Here is an 18,870-nt window from a genome sequence, read left to right as displayed (position 1 = left end):
TTTTTGGGGTTTATGGACATGGAAAACAGAGTACATGCTTCGGAAAATTTGTCCAAGATTGTTTGAAGCTCGAGAACTGAGTTTGCCACAAAAGCTGCATCATCGGCAAATAACAAAGAGTCAACGAAAAGATCATGACGCTTTCGTTTAGCTTGAAGCAGTGCTCTTGTATGAAGGTGGATACCCTGTTGGCTATCGCCGAAAGCAGTTCTTAGGATAATCGAAAAGAATATACCAAACAGGGTAGGAGCCAACACGCAGCCCTGACGGACACCCCTACGCATTTCGAACTGATCAGACGTTTGGCCATCAAAAACTACAGCGCCCTTCATATCCTCGTGAAAGGATTGAACAAGGCTCAAGAGTTTCGGTGGACACCCAATGCGTTTCAGTGCAGTATAAAGACCTTCCCTGCTGACGGTATCGAAGGCCTTATTTAAGTCAACAAACGCCACGTACAATGGCGTTTTCTGCTCTTTGCACTTCTCCTGTAATTGGCGAAGGGAGAAAATCATATCGACTGTGGAACGCCGGGGGCGAAAACCACACTGTGCCTCAGGATATACGCGATTTGCAAGTTTTTGGAGCTTTCCCAATATTACGCGTCCAAATAGCTTGCCGACTATGCTCAAAAGGGAAATGCCACGGTAGGAGTTGCAATCGCCGCGATCCCCTTTCCCTTTGTATAGTGTGATGATGTTGGCATCACGCATATCCCGAGGCACGCACCCCGCCTCCCAGCACTTACACAGCAGACTGTACAGAATAGGTGACACGCACTTAAGTTTAAGTATTTCTGCTTGGGTTCCATCACTACCAGGACCGCGCTTAAGCTGCTTTACAGCAATATGGTATTCCCTTATAGTAGGTAGGTCGTCTAATTGACTCCAAGTATCCAGTTTAGGCATGCTCTGAACAGCCTCCGGTTCGATGCTGACTGGAGTTGCATAGAGAGTGGTGAAGTGTTCTACCCAACGTTCCATTTGACGATGACGATCTGTTATAACAGAGCCATCAGCTTCTTTAATGGGAGCTGTCTTTTTGGAAACTGGGCCGATGGCCTGTTTTATACCAGAGTACACACCGCTGAAGTGTCCTGAGTCTGCACACGCTTGGATGTTGTGGCAAATATTGGTCCAATAGACATTCGCAAAGTGGCGTGTGCTGCGCTGAAGAGCTGTTTTAGAAATTGTAAGCTCTTCGCGCGTCTTTGGATTAGGATTCAGACGGTGAGCAAGAGCAGCGTCGCGTTTAGAGTCAAGCAAGGGTAAAAGTTGCTCTATATTTTCAGTGAACCAGTCTTGAGATTTAGCTCTCTGATAGCCGAAAGCTTTGGCAGCTGTTTCCGTGAGAAGAGTTCTGACATTATTCCATTCGTCTTCGACGGTCGCATTTACATCCCAAGTTTCAGTCTCCTTACGTACCAAATCCTCAAAATCACGAATCAAGTCGTCATGCCTAGTCTTAGGAAGGTCTAATTTCTTCTTACCAGGTGGTTTGGACGAATGAATCTTTTTATGGATCAGGGCTACACGTGTTACTACTAGGGAATGATCAGTGTCACATTTAGCGCTGTGGAATGTACGCGTGTGAATGGTTTCACGGAGGTCTTTTCTTCTGGTGAGGACCAGGTCCAGCTGGTGCCAGTGACCAGAGCGAGGGTGCTTCCAGGACACCCTACGCATAGGCTTACCCTTGAAGAAAGTATTGGTCACACACAGCAATTGGCTCGAGCAGAACTCAAGTAAACGTTGTCCGTTCTCGTTGAGTTTTCCAATGCCGTGGGGACCCACACAATCGGGCCAAGCAGAGCTGCCCTGGCCGACCCGGGCGTTAAAGTCACCCAAGATGTAAAGTCTGTCACTAGAACTTACGCCACGTACCGTCTCAGTGAGTTGGTCGTAAAATTGGTCTTTGGCTTCGTCAGGTGAAACTAGTGTTGGGGCATATGCGGAAATAAAAGTAACAAAGCCGCAGTTGCTTCGCATCTTCAACACCATAATGCGCTCCGAAATTCCTCGGGGAGTTTCGATTGCGGAAAGAAGATCATTGCGGATTGCGAAACCAACGCCATGCTCACGTGCGGCAGCAGAGTCCTTTCCCTTCCAGAAAAATGTATATGAGGCCTCGCGTATTAAGCCTTCGTCCGGTAATCTGGTCTCTTGCAGTGCGGAAACCGCTATGTTGAGTCTTTTGAGCTCGACATCGATTAAGGCAGTTTTGCGCAGGTCGTCAGCGCCATTTGAGCTACCATTGGTGTCCGGGAAGCCTGTCCTCATCGTACGGACATTCCATGTCGATAAACGCATGAAAAGTGGGTTTTTGGTATGTATTTTTGATTGCTGCTTAGATCCAGGTGTGGTTAGTAACGACGTGAACTTTCTAGATTTACTAGTGCTTCCTACACCCCAAAGAAGCAAATTCACGACGAGGCGGATCGGTACCTAATTGGCCGGGGGCTGCCCGGTTTAAGCGGGCGGTAACCGATCAATGGGTCTTCGATGAACCCTCCCACTGACGAGAGTGACCCCTGGCGCCCGCACATGACACCTATTATATGCGGACTTATAACCGGTCACTGCCACTCCCCGTGTTGTTTTCCACGCAGCAGAGCTGTCGTGGGCAGAGTGACCTCTCCACAGACACTGCGTCGCCTGGGACACAGATTAAGGAAGACGCAGGGTTGCCCAAGACCCACGCCCACCCTCTCGACCTAGCTGACTTAATGCGCAGGAACGGCAAGCCGATACGTGCGGAGCCAGTTCGGTTGCAGGAATCAGCTGCGAGAACGCCTAACGGAGACTCCTTCCGGGTTTAATAACAGAATTTTCCATTTCCTGGATGGTGAAAAACTACGCAAACTAGAAGGTCTAGTTTGAGTTCCCTTAGTCGCCTTTTACGACTCCCTAGGAAGAAATGGGGTGGTACTATTTTTTTGAGCCGGAAACCACACGGCAAACGCAGCGCAGCAATCACTACACTGGCTATTGCACTTACGGGTTCGATCCCCCCCACATGAAAAACATTTGTATTGGCCATACAGATGTCTGTCGTGGTCTGGACGTTTGTGTTTGTGTACTGTTTGTTTTCAGACCCCCGACGCACGAGTAAATCCTACTGGGGGCTGCTGATAAAGCTTTTATTTCATTTTCACATTACTTTTGGTTACTAGTGATTCTAAGATCGGATAAGATATAACAAACAATTCATACAATAATATTGACACAGTTACGTTAGATTGCTTGTTAGATTTGCTGAACAATAATAACTTAATCTAATTCAATGTTTATAGAGACGATTTACGTAATACGTTTATTGTTTTCTCTCGATTGTAATCATTAGCACGATCTGCGAATTGTTGATAAATGATAAACGCTAATGCTAAGAAACATTAAACTAAACCACATACACTAAATACCATTTCTTTCAGACGTCATTATATCATTTATCATAGATACAGTAATTAGGCAAAAATTTGGTTTATAATTTTGCTATATGGATTTTGATGTCAGTCAAGTAAATCATTGACGCATGTATTCAACCTGTATGCTTTATATTATTGACATTATAATTGTAGTACTAGTAAAATGAAAACTAATACACATTAACATTTTTTTTCTAATTACGGTAAAATGTGCAAAATTTAAAAAGGCCCTCTAGAAGGGAAGACCACGTGAAGAAGAAAAAACGGCATACCTGATAGAAGGCGTGGAAGTTCCTCTCTCCCAGTTGGAGGTTGACCACTCGACTTTTCTCCAGAAGATAATTGCTGATATGGCCCCCAACAGGATCTCCTTTATAGTCGAAGTGAATATCCATATATTTGCCAAATCTCGACGAATTGTCGTTACGATTTGTCTTCGCGTTTCCGAATGTCTCCAAAATGGAATTAGATTGGATGAGAACATTTTTGACTCTGTAATAAAATGAACAGATAAAAACGTAAGACAAGGTTAGTCATTTTCAATACACTTGATGAGAAGAGAAAACTATTTGCGGGTTTGATTTGATCACTTCTTATGACTAACAAGTAAAATAATACATAAAATACGAAAACGTGTATTAGATGGGTAGAGTTTTTTCTCTATATAAACAATTGAGGATCGGTCCGCCATTCCGAACCAATATCGAAGTAGTGGATGAAGCGGGTTTGAAATATATTGAACCCGCGAAAATGCAATGTCATTAGGAACTTGAGACAACAATAACATTAAAAGCCGATTTAAAAATTCCGTCATTTAGACTTTTTTTTGGTATCGCAGGGGAACCCATTTACGGGTGATATCCAGGATGCCCGGGTAGGCAGTCCTAGACCGTATGTCGGCTAGAGCACTTGGGGGTGCAATACCGACCAAAACCCACTGGTAATTTAGAATTAAAATTATATAAAAGTATTCAGGATCGGTAGCTACCTAACCTATAACATTGGGAGAATGTCAATGATTTTTATGATCCAACAAGAGAAATGCATAAAATAAAACAATACATTCATGTGTGGAACACGTTTATACATCGGCGTTATGTTTATCTGTTTGCAAGGTTAATGTGCACTAATGCGGTTGCTTAAATGGTGTCAATTTGTAACAGTACAAGTACCAACGTCATCAAGGTTTGAGGGGATATCGATTGATTGAAACAATATATTAGCTAATAATACATTTTTACAGCACTTTTATGTGAAGATAGGGTATCTCCACTAAAGCAAATGTTTCTAAATTTTTAAGACAGTCCTCTATAGGCCTCTATATACCAGAAAATCGTAGAACAGTTACGCTTATTACTCTAGTAGACAGACCGAAAAACAATTTAGAAAAATTTATGCCACTGCATATCATATCAATATCTGTCTTATTATTATTGATAACAATTCCATTTCTACCTATATTATAAATGCGAAAACTTGTGATAATGGATGGACGGGTGCTTGTTACTATTTAAGCTATACCCACTGAACTGATTGTAATAAATTATCGATGTATCGTAGCTGGATATCGAGAATAACACACAAGCTACTTTTTATCCCGATCGGAAATGACGCGAGTGAAACCGCAAAGCACAGCTAGTTCGATATAAAACAATCACCTGTCTATATATTCCCTGTGCACCTGCATAGTATTGGCTGCGATGTATTTCATTATAAATTTGGACGCTTCCGTTTTCCCCGCACCGGATTCGCCTGATATGAGTACGCAAGTATCCCTGCCCTGAAACAATAATAACAATTGTAACTTTCACGATTCAGAATCTTTGAAGTAACGAATTAGAAATTTCATCTGAAACAGTATTTAATCGTTCAAAAGTTAATTATTTTTAAAATATTGCCACTCGTACCTAAATATTAAATTGGCCGCTGCTTAAAAAATAATTAGTTCTCATTTTATTATAATTTTAAATTAATAAAGATACTCAGCTACAGTTATATACATACATAATTTATAATATTATTTGAAATATGATGAGAAACAAATCTTAAGATAAATTTTTAAAATACGAAATGATCCAGTCAGAAACAATACATTTTTGTTTAAAATCGTTTTCGTCTACCTAAGTTACAAAACAAGAAAATATAGTCAAGAAATTTAGTACTCAACTTTAATGAACACCTGCCTAAGTAAATATTACTTATTAAAAGTCACCAGTGAGGTATGTCAGTAAGTCAATATTATTTAGCAATGTATGACATTGGCCCCCATTTGTATTTATCTAATGGGTTATTTTCTGCCTTGATGAATAAATAAAATATTGCAAATTTGTTGAAACCATAAAAGACAAACGTCAAAAAGTCAAACACTAATCTTCTAATATATAAAATTCTCTGGTCATCGTGTTAAACATTGAACTCCTCCGAAACGGCTCGATCGATTTTAATAAAATTTTGTGGGCATATCAGGTAGGTCTGAGAATCGGCCAACAACTATTTTTCATACCCCTAAATGTTAAGGGTAGTTCACCCCTAAATTTTTTTTAATTTTTAGATAAATTATTTATTTTTTATTTTATTATGATTTGGCGTTGAAAAATACATACAACCCTAAATTTTCACCTTTCTACCACCGACCCCTATTTTTAAATAGCGTTTAGCGGCAAGACAACGTTTGCCGAGTCAGCTAGTAAAAATATAATAAATCTTTTTCTTCTTTGCTTTATTTATCTGCTTCTATATATTTTGCTTATTTTATGCTCCCTAATGCTATTTAGTTAACATCAAGACAAGGTAAACTATAACAGGCACACGCACACGTTTTCCCACAATTTTTATTGCATTATGAATACATTTTAGAGTTATGAGTTCCACAAGGATCCGTTTTGGGTATTTTATTATTTCTGCGTTATGTTATTAACGATTTACCTTGTTACGTAAATAGAGACGTAAGTAATGTTTTGTCATTTAAACAAAATTAGTCATAGTACAAATACATAGCTTTGAAGCAGAAAATAAACAAAATACTAAGCAATAAAATTATTAACATAAGCGATACCTCTGACAAATATTTCCTTCTTCATAGTTCAGATATTTTTACAGCTCGAGTTTTTACTACAGCTAGTTTAATAGCACCATAACTTATGGTATATTACTGTGGTAATGCCAGCGACATTAATGCATTTTTATAGTCCTAAAAAGTCGTCCGTGTCGAAGTGAAAGGGATAATAATTACATTAATAGACGAAGTTAATACGAGCTTATAACACCTAGTTTCCGGCTTCGTGATTTCATATCGTTTATAGGATTAGCTGTACGTACTTATCTACGTTGACATCCCTTTTGGTGTTGTCGTGAGTGTAGTCATAAAACGAGGGCGGTCACGGGATCAATTCCCGTTCAGGGCAGATATTTCTATATGTACAAATATTTGTTTCTGACATGGGCGTATATTAGCGTTTTTGCCGTCACCCGGTATATAAATTTAATTTTTAGTCACGTTGTTATCATAGACACTTGACACCAAAGCATTACTTACTGTAAGGAAATTATTCTCCAACCCCCAGTGGTGCAGTGTTAGTGAATTGAACTCCAACCTCTTTTCTATGGAGAACGAGACTTTGCCCAGCTTTCTATGTTATTTCAGAGCTTTTAAACATAAAGTATCTGCTATCATTCACGTCCTCCAACTACACCTTTAAATTTTTACGGTCCAAGCCTTGCAGCGCAAAAATAGCTTTTTCCTTTTATTTTTCACATATGCCGCTCACACAAAAGGCTATAACGCATTTATAGTCCCTTTAGGCTGTACCGTTTGTACCAACGATTTTGTTTTTCGATATTGACTTTTGTCTCACGTTAATTTTAAAAATATCAACAATACTTATCTATTAGGAAACATAAATGTGTTTATCGTTTTCCTGTTTCGATGTAATTAATTAAAACTAAAAGGGATTATGTTAATATGTTACGATAACTTACATAGTTTTATAGTTTTATAATGCATCAACGTTTTTGTTTGATTTTTATTTTAATATACAACTAGGTCGGTCAACGATTACCGTAGCTAATAGACATCTGCTACACCAGAAGCATGAACATTCCCGACCCTAAGCTCCAATATCGCCCAGGAGCTCTGGTCACCTTACTCACCACAGTAACACAAAACTGCTGGGAAGCAGTATTGTTTAGCTCTGATCTTCTGTAAGGGTACTTAACTAGTCAGGATGATCCCCTCCCCTTCAGATTTTGAGCAGGATATTTCTTACTGTGAAGTAGGCCTCAGTTAAATATTTAGTTTGATATGTAATGTATAAATTTAAGGAAAATTTACTTGATTTTCCTATTAAATATACTAAAAGATATAAAAAAGGAGATCGCGGAGCGGGCTAGGGAGGAAGACGCCTCTGCAGACCCGCTCCGGCGAAGACGTACGCGGGCAAGGAGACGGTGCGCCCACCTCCTCTTCCTAACCTAACTGTTAAAAACCAGACACTTTGATATACGACTAATACAGTTGCATTAAATTATAAATATACTTTATACTAAATACATTTTAACAAAAATAGATAATTCGTTACTTAATTAAAACAAAAATCAAAGATACTCAAAAAAAAATAGATTAATTTGTTTGAAGATTACTTCGATGATAAAGTTAATTGGATTATTTAGTTTTTACTTTAGAGTAACAGACCAGTATCGTGTTAATTTTTTGCTAGCATATTACAGAATTAACTTTTCGTACCTTACCGTATTCTTAATAAAAATGTATTTCCATTTTCAGTTAGAGCACATCAGCTATATATTACAGCTTCGTGCGATGTTAACGCTAAGTTTAACAGCCATTAAAATCTTTACGATACCCAGGTGGTCCGAAGCGATGATAATACGCTCCTATATTTATAGTCACTTTACTTTAAAGGCAATCGGTCAGTGGACTCGAGCCAATAATACAATGGGCACTAAACATTGGGCATTCATTACAGGACGGCAGACTTCAACAATACGGCAAAAGCGTTTACGTTGAAGAATCTAATAATAAGTTATTTGTGAAATTGGGCGCGTATTAAGTGCTTTTTATACCACTAGATTGAAAAACGATTCGGCTGATGGTAAGAGGTTAACGTAGCATCGGACATATGCAAGACCAGGCGTAACTCTCCTTCTGCCAACCCTACTTCGAAACCTCACCTGGAACTCTAGCTACATTGCTCACTACAAGAACACAACACTAATTGAAAACACTATTATTCGACTGTAATTTTTTGTAAGGCTGAGGTACTTCCCTAGTCAGGCTGTTCCAGATTTTGAACAAGATATTTCTTGCTATGCTCTAACTCAAAAGCAATGTACGAGAGCGTCCAAAACTTATAAAGTTCTGTTTGACATCGTAGAATGGAAGAAAATGCTGCGTTTTATCGCGGCATTGCTAGTATAAATAATTTTACGTGCGTTACTACGCACTCTATTTGACAGAGGTCAAAATCATTAAATCTTATAATATAAGAAAATGATATGTAAATTTAGGTAAATAATTTATTTTTATAGAGAGAAAACTTAGAGATAGTATCTCTAAGATATAATATATTAAATGAAATTAGATCTAATTAATGAGTAAAGTATGTTAACCGACTTAAAAAAGGAGGTTCTATGTTCCATTATATATCACTATACATTTGTATTTATTATGAGTTTTTTGAGCATTATTAATAGAGATAATAAATATATTTTGGTATTTTTTTACGGTTTTATACGTATTAACTGATTGGTGTGTTCTTTTAATATTAGCTATTTTTAGGTTCAATCTGAATGTGTAATTTTTTTTATTTTGTACAACAATGCGACCACTCGTCTAAAACTGAACTGAAGAATAGACAATTACAAAGTTTATATATGGTACGTACCATATATCATTGCATGTTACCATACTATTTGGAATACCATTACTTTGTAGCGTATATGCCTACTATAGCTCTGCCCCATGGTTTTATAAGCGTTAATTTCAGGAAAAATAGCCATTGGTCATCCTCGGTAAATGGGCCATAAACCACAAAAAGATTTTTTCAATTCGAACCAGTAGTTCCTGAGATCATCCCGTTTAAACAAACTTACTTTTCAGCTTTATAATATTAGTGTAGAGTACAAAACATAAAAAAATACATAGTACGAGTACATTAAGCTGTCGGTCCCGATTGTTATCATAAAACGTCTGATAGCGATCGTTACTCATAGTATGGAATATATTCGCCATAATTGTGTTTGCTCGCAAACGAAAAAAACCGACTTCAATTACATCCACGAGTAATACAACGTAGATCGACGCAAAAATAGTCAAGTAACTGCGCGTTATCAAAGATTACTCAAAAAGTAGTTGTCAGATCTCAATAAAATTTATATGTGACCACATGACAAACGTCAGCTATCGATTAAATTAAAAATTATTAAAATCGGTATACCCAGTAAAAAGTTATTGCGGATTTTCAAGAAGTTCCCTTGATTTCTCTAGGATCCCATCATCAGATCCCGGTTTCCTTATCATGGTACCAAACCAGGGATATCCCCTTTCCAACAAAAAAAGAATTATCAAAATCGGTACACCTAGTAAAAAGTTATTGCGGATTTTCAAGAATTTCCCTCAATTTCTCTGGGATCCCATCATCAGATCCTGGTTTTCTTATCATGGTACTAAACTAGGGATATCTCCTTTCCAACAAAAAAAGAATTATCAAAATCGGTATATCCAGTAGAAAGTTATGTGGTATAATACAACGTAGGTCGACGAAAAAAGCGTCAAGTAAAAACGCATTATTAGATATAGCTCGAAAAGTAGTTGTTAGATCTCAAATAAATTTAAATGGGACCAATTAGCACACACCACCTTTCGATTAAAAGAAAATTTGTCGAAATCGCTCCACCCAGTCAAAAGTTCTGATGTAACATACATAAAAAAAAAAAAAAATACAGTCGAATTGAGAACCTCCTCCTTTTTTGGAAGTCGGTTAAAAACGCAGCGGAGCAGCGTTCTGGATCAAGCTACTAAACGGAGAAAGAAGCTTATTTTGTACGATTTTATTTTTGTGTCACCCACACGTTAGGAAATTCTAAACATTTTTTAATATCATATCAAAAATCGTCCGCTCCAGCGGGGATCGAACTTGCATCTCCGACTGACCGTGTCGGTGCTCTAGCCAATTAAGCTATGGAACGATGTATCTGCTAGATCGAAATTTTTGATATGATGATTTTCTATTCGGTCTAAGCGAACGTGGCGTGGCTGAAACGGTCGATTTTCGATATGATATTAAAAAAAGAAGCTTATTCCCAGCACTGGGACTTTACAGTCCGAATCAAAATACATTGAAATTTTAAATAATGAAATTTGCAGACTACGAGATTCAAAATCATTTTTTTTTTTTTGTATTTATTCTTACCTGTTGTCGAAGTACCCTCTGGCAGGCATCGGCAACTGCGTACACGTGTGGGGGCACCTCGAACATCTCCCTCCCCCTGTACTGCGCCATGTGCTGCTGTCCATAGATGTCGAGGGTCTTGTAGGGATTGACGGAGACCAACACCTCGCCGATGTATGTGTAGATTTTGTTATGTTGAAACCTGGAACAATATATTTGATGGTTAGAAATTTTTAAATAAGAAATTCTGTATTTAAAAATAAGTTTTAATATTAAACTATTTATACATTTAAAAAAATCTATAAGGCCTATTAACACGAACGATAGTAAATTATAACGAATAACAGGCGTTTGTATGAAATCACAAGTAATTAAAACAATCAAGTACTAGAATAATTTTTTGTCCCTGTCTTTTTATGTTTGTTCTCGCATTATAAATTACATTTCAAATCTGTTCTTAGAAGTCAATTTTTTTTTTTTTTTTTTAATTTGATTCAAACATGAAAACGCCGCGTTGGCGCAACGGTCATAGTCATGGATTGTACCTGTTGCGCTGGCGGTTGCAGGTTCGATCCCCGCACATGACAAACATTTGCATTGGCCATACAGGTGTTTGTCGTGGTCTGGGTGTTTGTGCAGTCCTTGTGGGTCTCCCCACCATGCCTCGGAGAGCACGTTAAGCCGTCGGTCCCGGTTGTTATCATGTACACATGATAGCGATCGTTACTCATAGTAGGGAATATATCCGCCAACCCGCATTGGAGCAGCGTGGTGGATTAAGCTCTGATCCTTCCTACATGGGGAAAGAGGCCTATGCCCAGTAGTGGGATATTACAGGCTGAAGCATAGTAAACATGAAATTTATAACGTAATAATGATTAAAGGTTTTGCTATACGATTAAGAAGTCGCTAGCAAATTCAAGTCCCGAATAATTTTAAACTCAAATTTCCAAGTTTATTATATTGTAATGTATTACATTATTATGAAATAATGTATTGTTTACGTCAAACTTGTAACAATACAAATGACTTAATCTTTTTTTTAATTACTAAACTTTAAGCCTGATATATACTACTCCCATTATCATGTCAAGACTAGGCTTCTTCGTAAAAAAAATCTGTACTTTTTTACGCAATATTCGATATCAATTAAAAAAAAAAACGTTATAACAATAACACAAGTAATAATCTTAAAATCAACAAAATTACAAAAATTAATTGACTATATACACAAAAAAAAAACTAAAATCTATAAATAAACGACTATTTTAGCCGTTTATTTATATATTTTAGTGATTGTAATACGAGTACCAATTCGTCGCGACTATAAAAGCCATAACAAAAGCAACATTGAACAGACTCTCGTCACTTTTATTTCTCGTGTGCCAAAATTCATAACCTCGGGTTCGTTGACCGAAGCTCGACTTGCATGTCAGCACACGGAGCATCGCAGAGCATAAATCATAAAGACACGAAGTAAACCTTAATAGCGGGAGCGCTTAACGTTGATTATTCTATATAAAATTACTTTGGAGTCGGTCTTACTTAAGTTTTCATTTACTGTTCATGTGCACTATCGACGTATATAACAATGTAACATTTTTATTGGTTTTAGTTTTTTAATTATTATTTAAGTGATAATTAAATGAACGTAGTTTTCTCATACAATTCACAATTAACAAACAATAATAATTGTGTTTGTTCGCAAACAAAACCAAACTTCAATTTACAATTGTACAATAAATATATTCAGGGATAACACAAAAACTATTTGTCTCATCTCACTAATTTTAATGAGTTTCAAATAAAAGACGAATAATCTACATCGGTTCATCCAATAGTTATTAGGCATTAAAAAAAATATCGAATCCTTTTTTAGAGGAGACTCCTGTTTTGAAATCAGTTAAAAATAAGCTGGCCAAGGCGTCTTAATATAAGATTAATTATCATAGACTCTGGCCTGGCCCGGAACTACAATCGGAACCAATTAAGAAAGATATCTCTTTCTTTCTTTTCCTGAGAATTTTAATTTTCAGCTAATCAGTCTGTAACATCCTACTGCTGGGCAATGGACAAAGGCCTTTTGGAAGGATTCTTCAATTTAGAAGGATTGGAGCTTAACAAAATAATAAACTAAAATATTAGTAAGCAACTTATAATTTTTTATACTAATTATTGCGACAAAAATATTTTGCGAAAAAATTATGTAAAATTCACACACGGCAGAAGCTATACTTCTAAAAAGTAGCCTGCGAGAAATTTATTTCACCGAGAATATAAATTACTGTGAAATGTATTCTATATTTCTATCTCATTCTCTCGCCGACTTAATCCTATACATTTATGTTTTGTTTATTTATCGTGACGCATTTTCGTTTCATCGAATTTCAAATCACAACGATTCTAACGAAGTTTCACTTTAAAACAATGGAACAACTTATTTAAGCATTTTTTTTTAACTAGCTGATTAAAGCCTTTCAGTTACTTATCATCAAGACAAATTTCAAAAGCAACTAGTAAAGAGACCAAAAATATTCCAACTGGAAGAATCAGATCCTAATCCGTATTAATATGAACAGGAATCCGTGGCGTAGCTGGGGGGGAGGAAGGCATCATCCTCCGGGATCTACTCACAAAGTGGCGTCAAAATGGTCCGCAAAAAGAAAAATTTCTGGACATATTATATGATTTTCGAATGGGGCTAAATAGGCCCCGGGCGCGAGTTAAGCCCGCTACGTCACTGACAGGAATCCGGTAGACGCGCAAGAAATGCAACACCCATCGTTAAAACGGCAAGCTAGCGACTGGAATCTCGGACCGTACGTCTGGAGCCGACCTAAATACTTACTGCGTTTATTGTTTTAGTACTGCAACATGCTACCCATTATACTTCAGGGAATGCAAACTGTAGATTTTAATTATATAGTCTGGATGGGTATTAATGGAGTGTGTTAGATGGAGAATGACATAATATTAGAGACCTTTTTACTTCAAAAAAAAATTGAATTCGTTATTTGAATAATATTATATCGCTAGATAAATTTTTTTCTTTTCCGATTTGGCGAATTGTCGGTACCTTTTTCAATCGTCTATTCTTTCGACGCGTTAGCGGAGCGGTCACAGTACTGACTGTTGCGCTGACGGTCGCGGATTCGATCCCCGCTCACGACAGATATTTGTATTGGCCATATAGATGTTTGACGTGGTCTGGGCGTTTGTGCATGTGTATTGTGTGTTTCCGGACCCCCAACACAGGAGAAAATCCTACTGGGACCGTTGAATGTGAAGCGTTTATTTATTTGCGCGTATCTACAGAGGCTGTATTAGGTAAGACAGTCGTCAGGTAGTTAGATCGGCAGATCGTCAGTCCTGTGATTGCTTAGTAAAGCTAAGACGTGTTGCCGGTTACTGTGTTCCAAAACATTGCTATGCGACCTATACCTCTTTTGTGACAATACATTTTGACTTTCATCAACAAGAGAAACATATTTAATGTCAGAATAAAAAGCATCCCACCTCGTAGGAAGAACTCAAACCATTCCAAGTTTCATTCACAAATTAGTTTCGAAGTACAAGAACGTTCGAATACACGGCCAAGGTACAGTCAGGGAGAAGAGATAAAAATAAAAAGGAGTACGCTTTAGACCACACGACTGAAGTAAACCTTACGAAACGTAACTCTCTCTCTCTCTTTCTATCTTCACTAATTATATCTCCCTCTCAACTGACGCTCGCCTCAACCGATCACACTTTTCGTAACGCTCTCATCACGCATTTACCAGCTTACTCCATAATCAAGCGCGCGTAAGGAAATTTTACTTCAAAAAGAAAACACAGTTTTATTCTATATACTTTTGTTAGTGTTGACTACATAGAGAAAAGAAAAAAAAGTTAAAAAGACTTCAATGTACCCTACAGGAGCTGTTACATTTTTATAACAAGTAAAGATTTAATTCATCACATCAGCACAGCATCGCAGTCCACTACTGGACATAGGCCTCCACAAATTCACGTCAAAAATGGCGTGAACTCGTGTGTTTTGCACATAGTCACCACGCTGGGCAGGCGGGTTGGTGACCGCAGGGCTGGCTTTGTCGCACCAAAGAAGCTACCGCCCGTCTTCGGCCTGTGTATTTCAAAGCCAGCAGTTGGATGGTTATTCCGCCATCGGTCGGCTTTATAAGTTCCAAGGTGGTAGTGAAACTGTGTTTTCCTTTAGTCGCCTCTTACGACACCCACGGGAAGAGAGGGTGTGGCTCTTAATGCCGTAACCACACAGCAATATTTAATTAGGCTACTATATGACACAAAGTAAGTACCGATGGAAGGATTTTAAATTATAACCATCTTCATTTTATTTAAAACAGCATTCCGCCCCGGCTTTGCACGAATATTGAACAAAAATTTTAATTTTTTTTTTTTCATATTTCCCTATAATTAATTAAATTACTAATAATCAAAGACACAATTGCCTGAGCCTTTCTTTTCAAAACTCAATGATTAGCATAACTTAAAATAGGTCCGTCATAACTTCACGTTCTGATTAGCATATGCATTTTTTAAAAGATCCAAATGCAATAAGGGCCTTGTGCTATTGCGTTTTAGGCTTTATTGATACTAATATAAAAATTCAAATACTTCATTGCACTAAAAAAAGAATATACAGAAAATTACATAATGGTTTATGGCAAAGGTTTATTTTTTATACAACTAAGTTGGCAAACAAGCGTATAGGTCACCTGGTGGTAAGCGATTACCGTAGCTTATAGACGCCTGCAACACCAGAAGCATTGCAAGCGAGTTGTCGACCCCAATCCCCCCCAGAAGCTCAGGTCACCTTACTCACTACAAGAACACAAGAACTGCTTGAAAGCAGTATCATTTAGCTGTAATCTATTGTAAGGTCGAGGTACTTCCCCAGTCGGGCTGCTTCAGATTTCGAGTAGGATATGTCGTGCTGTACCCTATCTCAGATGACCAGCATGAGGAAGTGGCATATAGCGGATTAGAAAGAAATAGATTGAACAGTTCGAATTAGTATGTATAGTTCTCGATTGTCAAGTTTAAAAGTTTCGCCGGTGACGTCAACTTGCCCACGCGCCTCTCCGTCCGGTTTTTAGTTCAAGATCAACTACGTCGAGAGGTTATATACATTAGTGTTTCGTTTTATATGGATTCATTTTTATTAACGTCGCTAACGTCGGATGCTATTTGAATCAAATTAATACGTCACCACACTTCTGTCGACCACTATTAATAGATACCTAAATACAATATAAATATACGGTTATGTATAAGCGAAAATTTGAGAACTTAACAAATGTGGGAAAACTTTTACTTTCAACTAAATTATATTACGCTAGGTTGTGTCATTTTTCGTAAGTCATTATATAAAATATTTTCAAATGTTATGTTGTGACTTAGTAATCTGTTATAGCAATGCTAACACCGATGATTCATAGAACATCGTTCGAAGTGATTCATACTTGAGATACATTTATGTCATTGCTAATTATATTCAACTAATGGTCGCCCTTTGGTCGAAATTCGTCCATAATTAAAATTTTAAATTAAAAAAAAAATGAAAATATAGAACCTTTTTAAAAAAAAAAATCAATTTGACTATACAGACTGTGACACTCAACAAAACAGTATAATATGCAAGTGTGTGTCAAATACAGTGTAATATATGTTTTATTAATTTGATATACTTTTATGCATAATAAAAAAAATAGCATTCTGCACTCCTCTATGTCTATATAAACTGTAAGTGTACGAAATTTCAAACTCCTTCGTCCGCGTGATTTTCGTAAAAAGGGTACAAAGTTTTTGCTTTACGTATTATAATATATAGATATTCTAATATGTACGATTTTATTTTTGTGTTACCCACACATTAGGAATTCTAAACATTTTTAACCGACTTCCAAAAAAGGAGGAGGTTCTCAATTCGACTGTATTTTTTTTTTTTTTTTTTATGTATGTTACATCAGAACTTTTGACTGGGTGGAGCGATTTCGACAAATTTTCTTTTAATCGAAAGGTGGTGTGTGCCAATTGGTCCCATTTAAATTTATTTGAGATCTAACAACTACTTTTCGAGCTATATCTAATAATGCGTTTTTACTTGACGCTTTTTTCGTCGACCTGCGTTGTATTATACCGCATAACTTTCTACTGGATGTACCGATTTGAATAATTCTTTTTTTGTTAGAAAGAGGTTATACCTAGTTTAGTACCATGATATGGAAACCAGGATCTGATGATGGGATCCCAGAGAAATCGAGGGAAACTCTTGAAAATCCGCAATAACTTTTTACTGGGTGTACCGATTTTGATAATTCTTTTTTTGTTGGAAAGGGGATATCCCTAGTTTGGTACCATGATAAGGAAACCAGGATCTGATGATAGGATCTCAGAGAAATCGAGGGAAACTCTCGAAAATCCGCAATAACTTTTTACTGGGTGTACCGATTTTAATAATTTTTAATTTAATCGAAAGCTGATGTTTGTCATGTGGTCACATATAAATTTCATTGAGATCTGATAACTACTTTATGAGTAATCTTTGATATTGCGCAGTTACTTAAGTATTTTTTCGTCGATCTACATTGTATTACTCGTCGATGTAATTGAAGTCGGTTTTTTTTCGTTTGCGAGCAAACACAATTATATATTATTGAATATCATATCAAAAATTGACCGCTCCAGCGGGATTCGAACCCGCGTCTCCGACTGACCGTGTCGGCGCTCTAGCCAATTAGGCTATGGAACGCATCTGTTCCATAGCTTATAGCTTGATGTGATATTCAAAAATATATAGATATTCTTTTATTTCGTACTTAACTTCGTGTTTCTGAAATAAAAACAAAAACATTAAAATGCTAATGTCATCATTCACCATCGTCAATCATTTCCATATTAAACTTAATAATGAAAAAGTATTTATTTATTTATACATAGGCTTTTTATTTGATCCAGTCTGCATCTTTCCACGGCTGGGCATAGGCCTCTTACTTTATGTAGGAGAAGTATATAATGTATTGTCCACTCAAACAAATTTACAACAGGAACAAAAATAATTGTGTATGCTCGCAAACGAAAAAAAAACCGACTTCAATTACATCGACAAGTAATAACTACTTCATCGTAGGTAAAAAAATAGTCAAGTAAAAAGGCGTTATCAACTTCCTCCTCATTGTTCCTTTTTTTGGAGTCGGTTACGAAGAGATACACTAAAGGTGGCCTTTATTGCTACAACGAATATTTGTACCAAATGTATGGTTTATAACCTTATTTGATAAATTTTTCCAATGCACGTTTTATCATCATACGTACTTAGAAATTCAAGAATATTATCGACAGCAAGATTAGAACGACGCCGATAATACAAGTGCTGTTAATATTGATTGGTTATCTTCGCATACATACATTGGGATATGAGTCATCCATATGAGAAACAATATAGATCACAGGACCATAAGCCATTACACATAATCCATAAAACACGAACAGCTGACTAGTCTAAGCATGCAAAGCGCGATAACTAGAACAATAGCTTTTTGAAACCTACTCACCGATTTGCCGGGCGGGTGAATTCGTACGCTTGAACTTTATGTATGTAAAAAAAAAAACAGTAGATACCTATATCTCTATAAAAAAAAATAGAGTGTCTTTTTGTAATATTAAAATAACCGCTTTTTATGAAATGCATGTGGATGTATACACGGTACATATACCAAAATAACATTTTTTACAATTTTTATCTGTCTGTCTGTCGGACGAAACGGCTGAACCGATTTTGACGGGACTTTCACTGGTAGATAGCTGATGTAATAAGGCGTAACTTAGGCTACTTTTATTTAAACATTTTATTTATTTTATAACTCTACGAACTGAACAATAACTTTTTTTTTAATTCCACGCGGACGAATTCGCGGCCACGGCTAGATTGACAATATACATAAGACACCTGTACATTTGTTTACATAATAGTTAGAGCATCAACTTAAATCCACTAGTACTGGAATTATTCGAAGT

General features: G+C 36.9%; 1 protein-coding gene across 1 annotated transcript in view; it reads right to left on the bottom strand.

The window, feature by feature from the left end:
- The window catches only part of LOC123656231 (unconventional myosin ID), a 61,941-nt gene that overhangs the window by 17,401 nt on the left and 25,670 nt on the right, over nt 1-18,870 (bottom strand). Inside the window, exons 2-4 of the mRNA XM_045591933.1 lie at nt 10,852-11,032; nt 5,083-5,204; nt 3,697-3,916 (exon numbers count right to left, since the gene is read on the bottom strand). Of these exons, the coding sequence (XP_045447889.1) occupies nt 3,697-3,916; nt 5,083-5,204; nt 10,852-11,032 (523 nt within the window). The remainder of the gene's footprint in view (nt 1-3,696; nt 3,917-5,082; nt 5,205-10,851; nt 11,033-18,870) is intronic.

This window comes from Melitaea cinxia, chromosome 9 (assembly GCF_905220565.1).
Source record: "Melitaea cinxia chromosome 9, ilMelCinx1.1, whole genome shotgun sequence".
Classification (NCBI taxonomy): Eukaryota; Metazoa; Arthropoda; class Insecta; order Lepidoptera; family Nymphalidae; genus Melitaea; species Melitaea cinxia.
The sequence above is the reverse complement of the archived record's forward strand: the minus strand, read 5'-3'. Positions and strand labels throughout refer to the sequence as shown.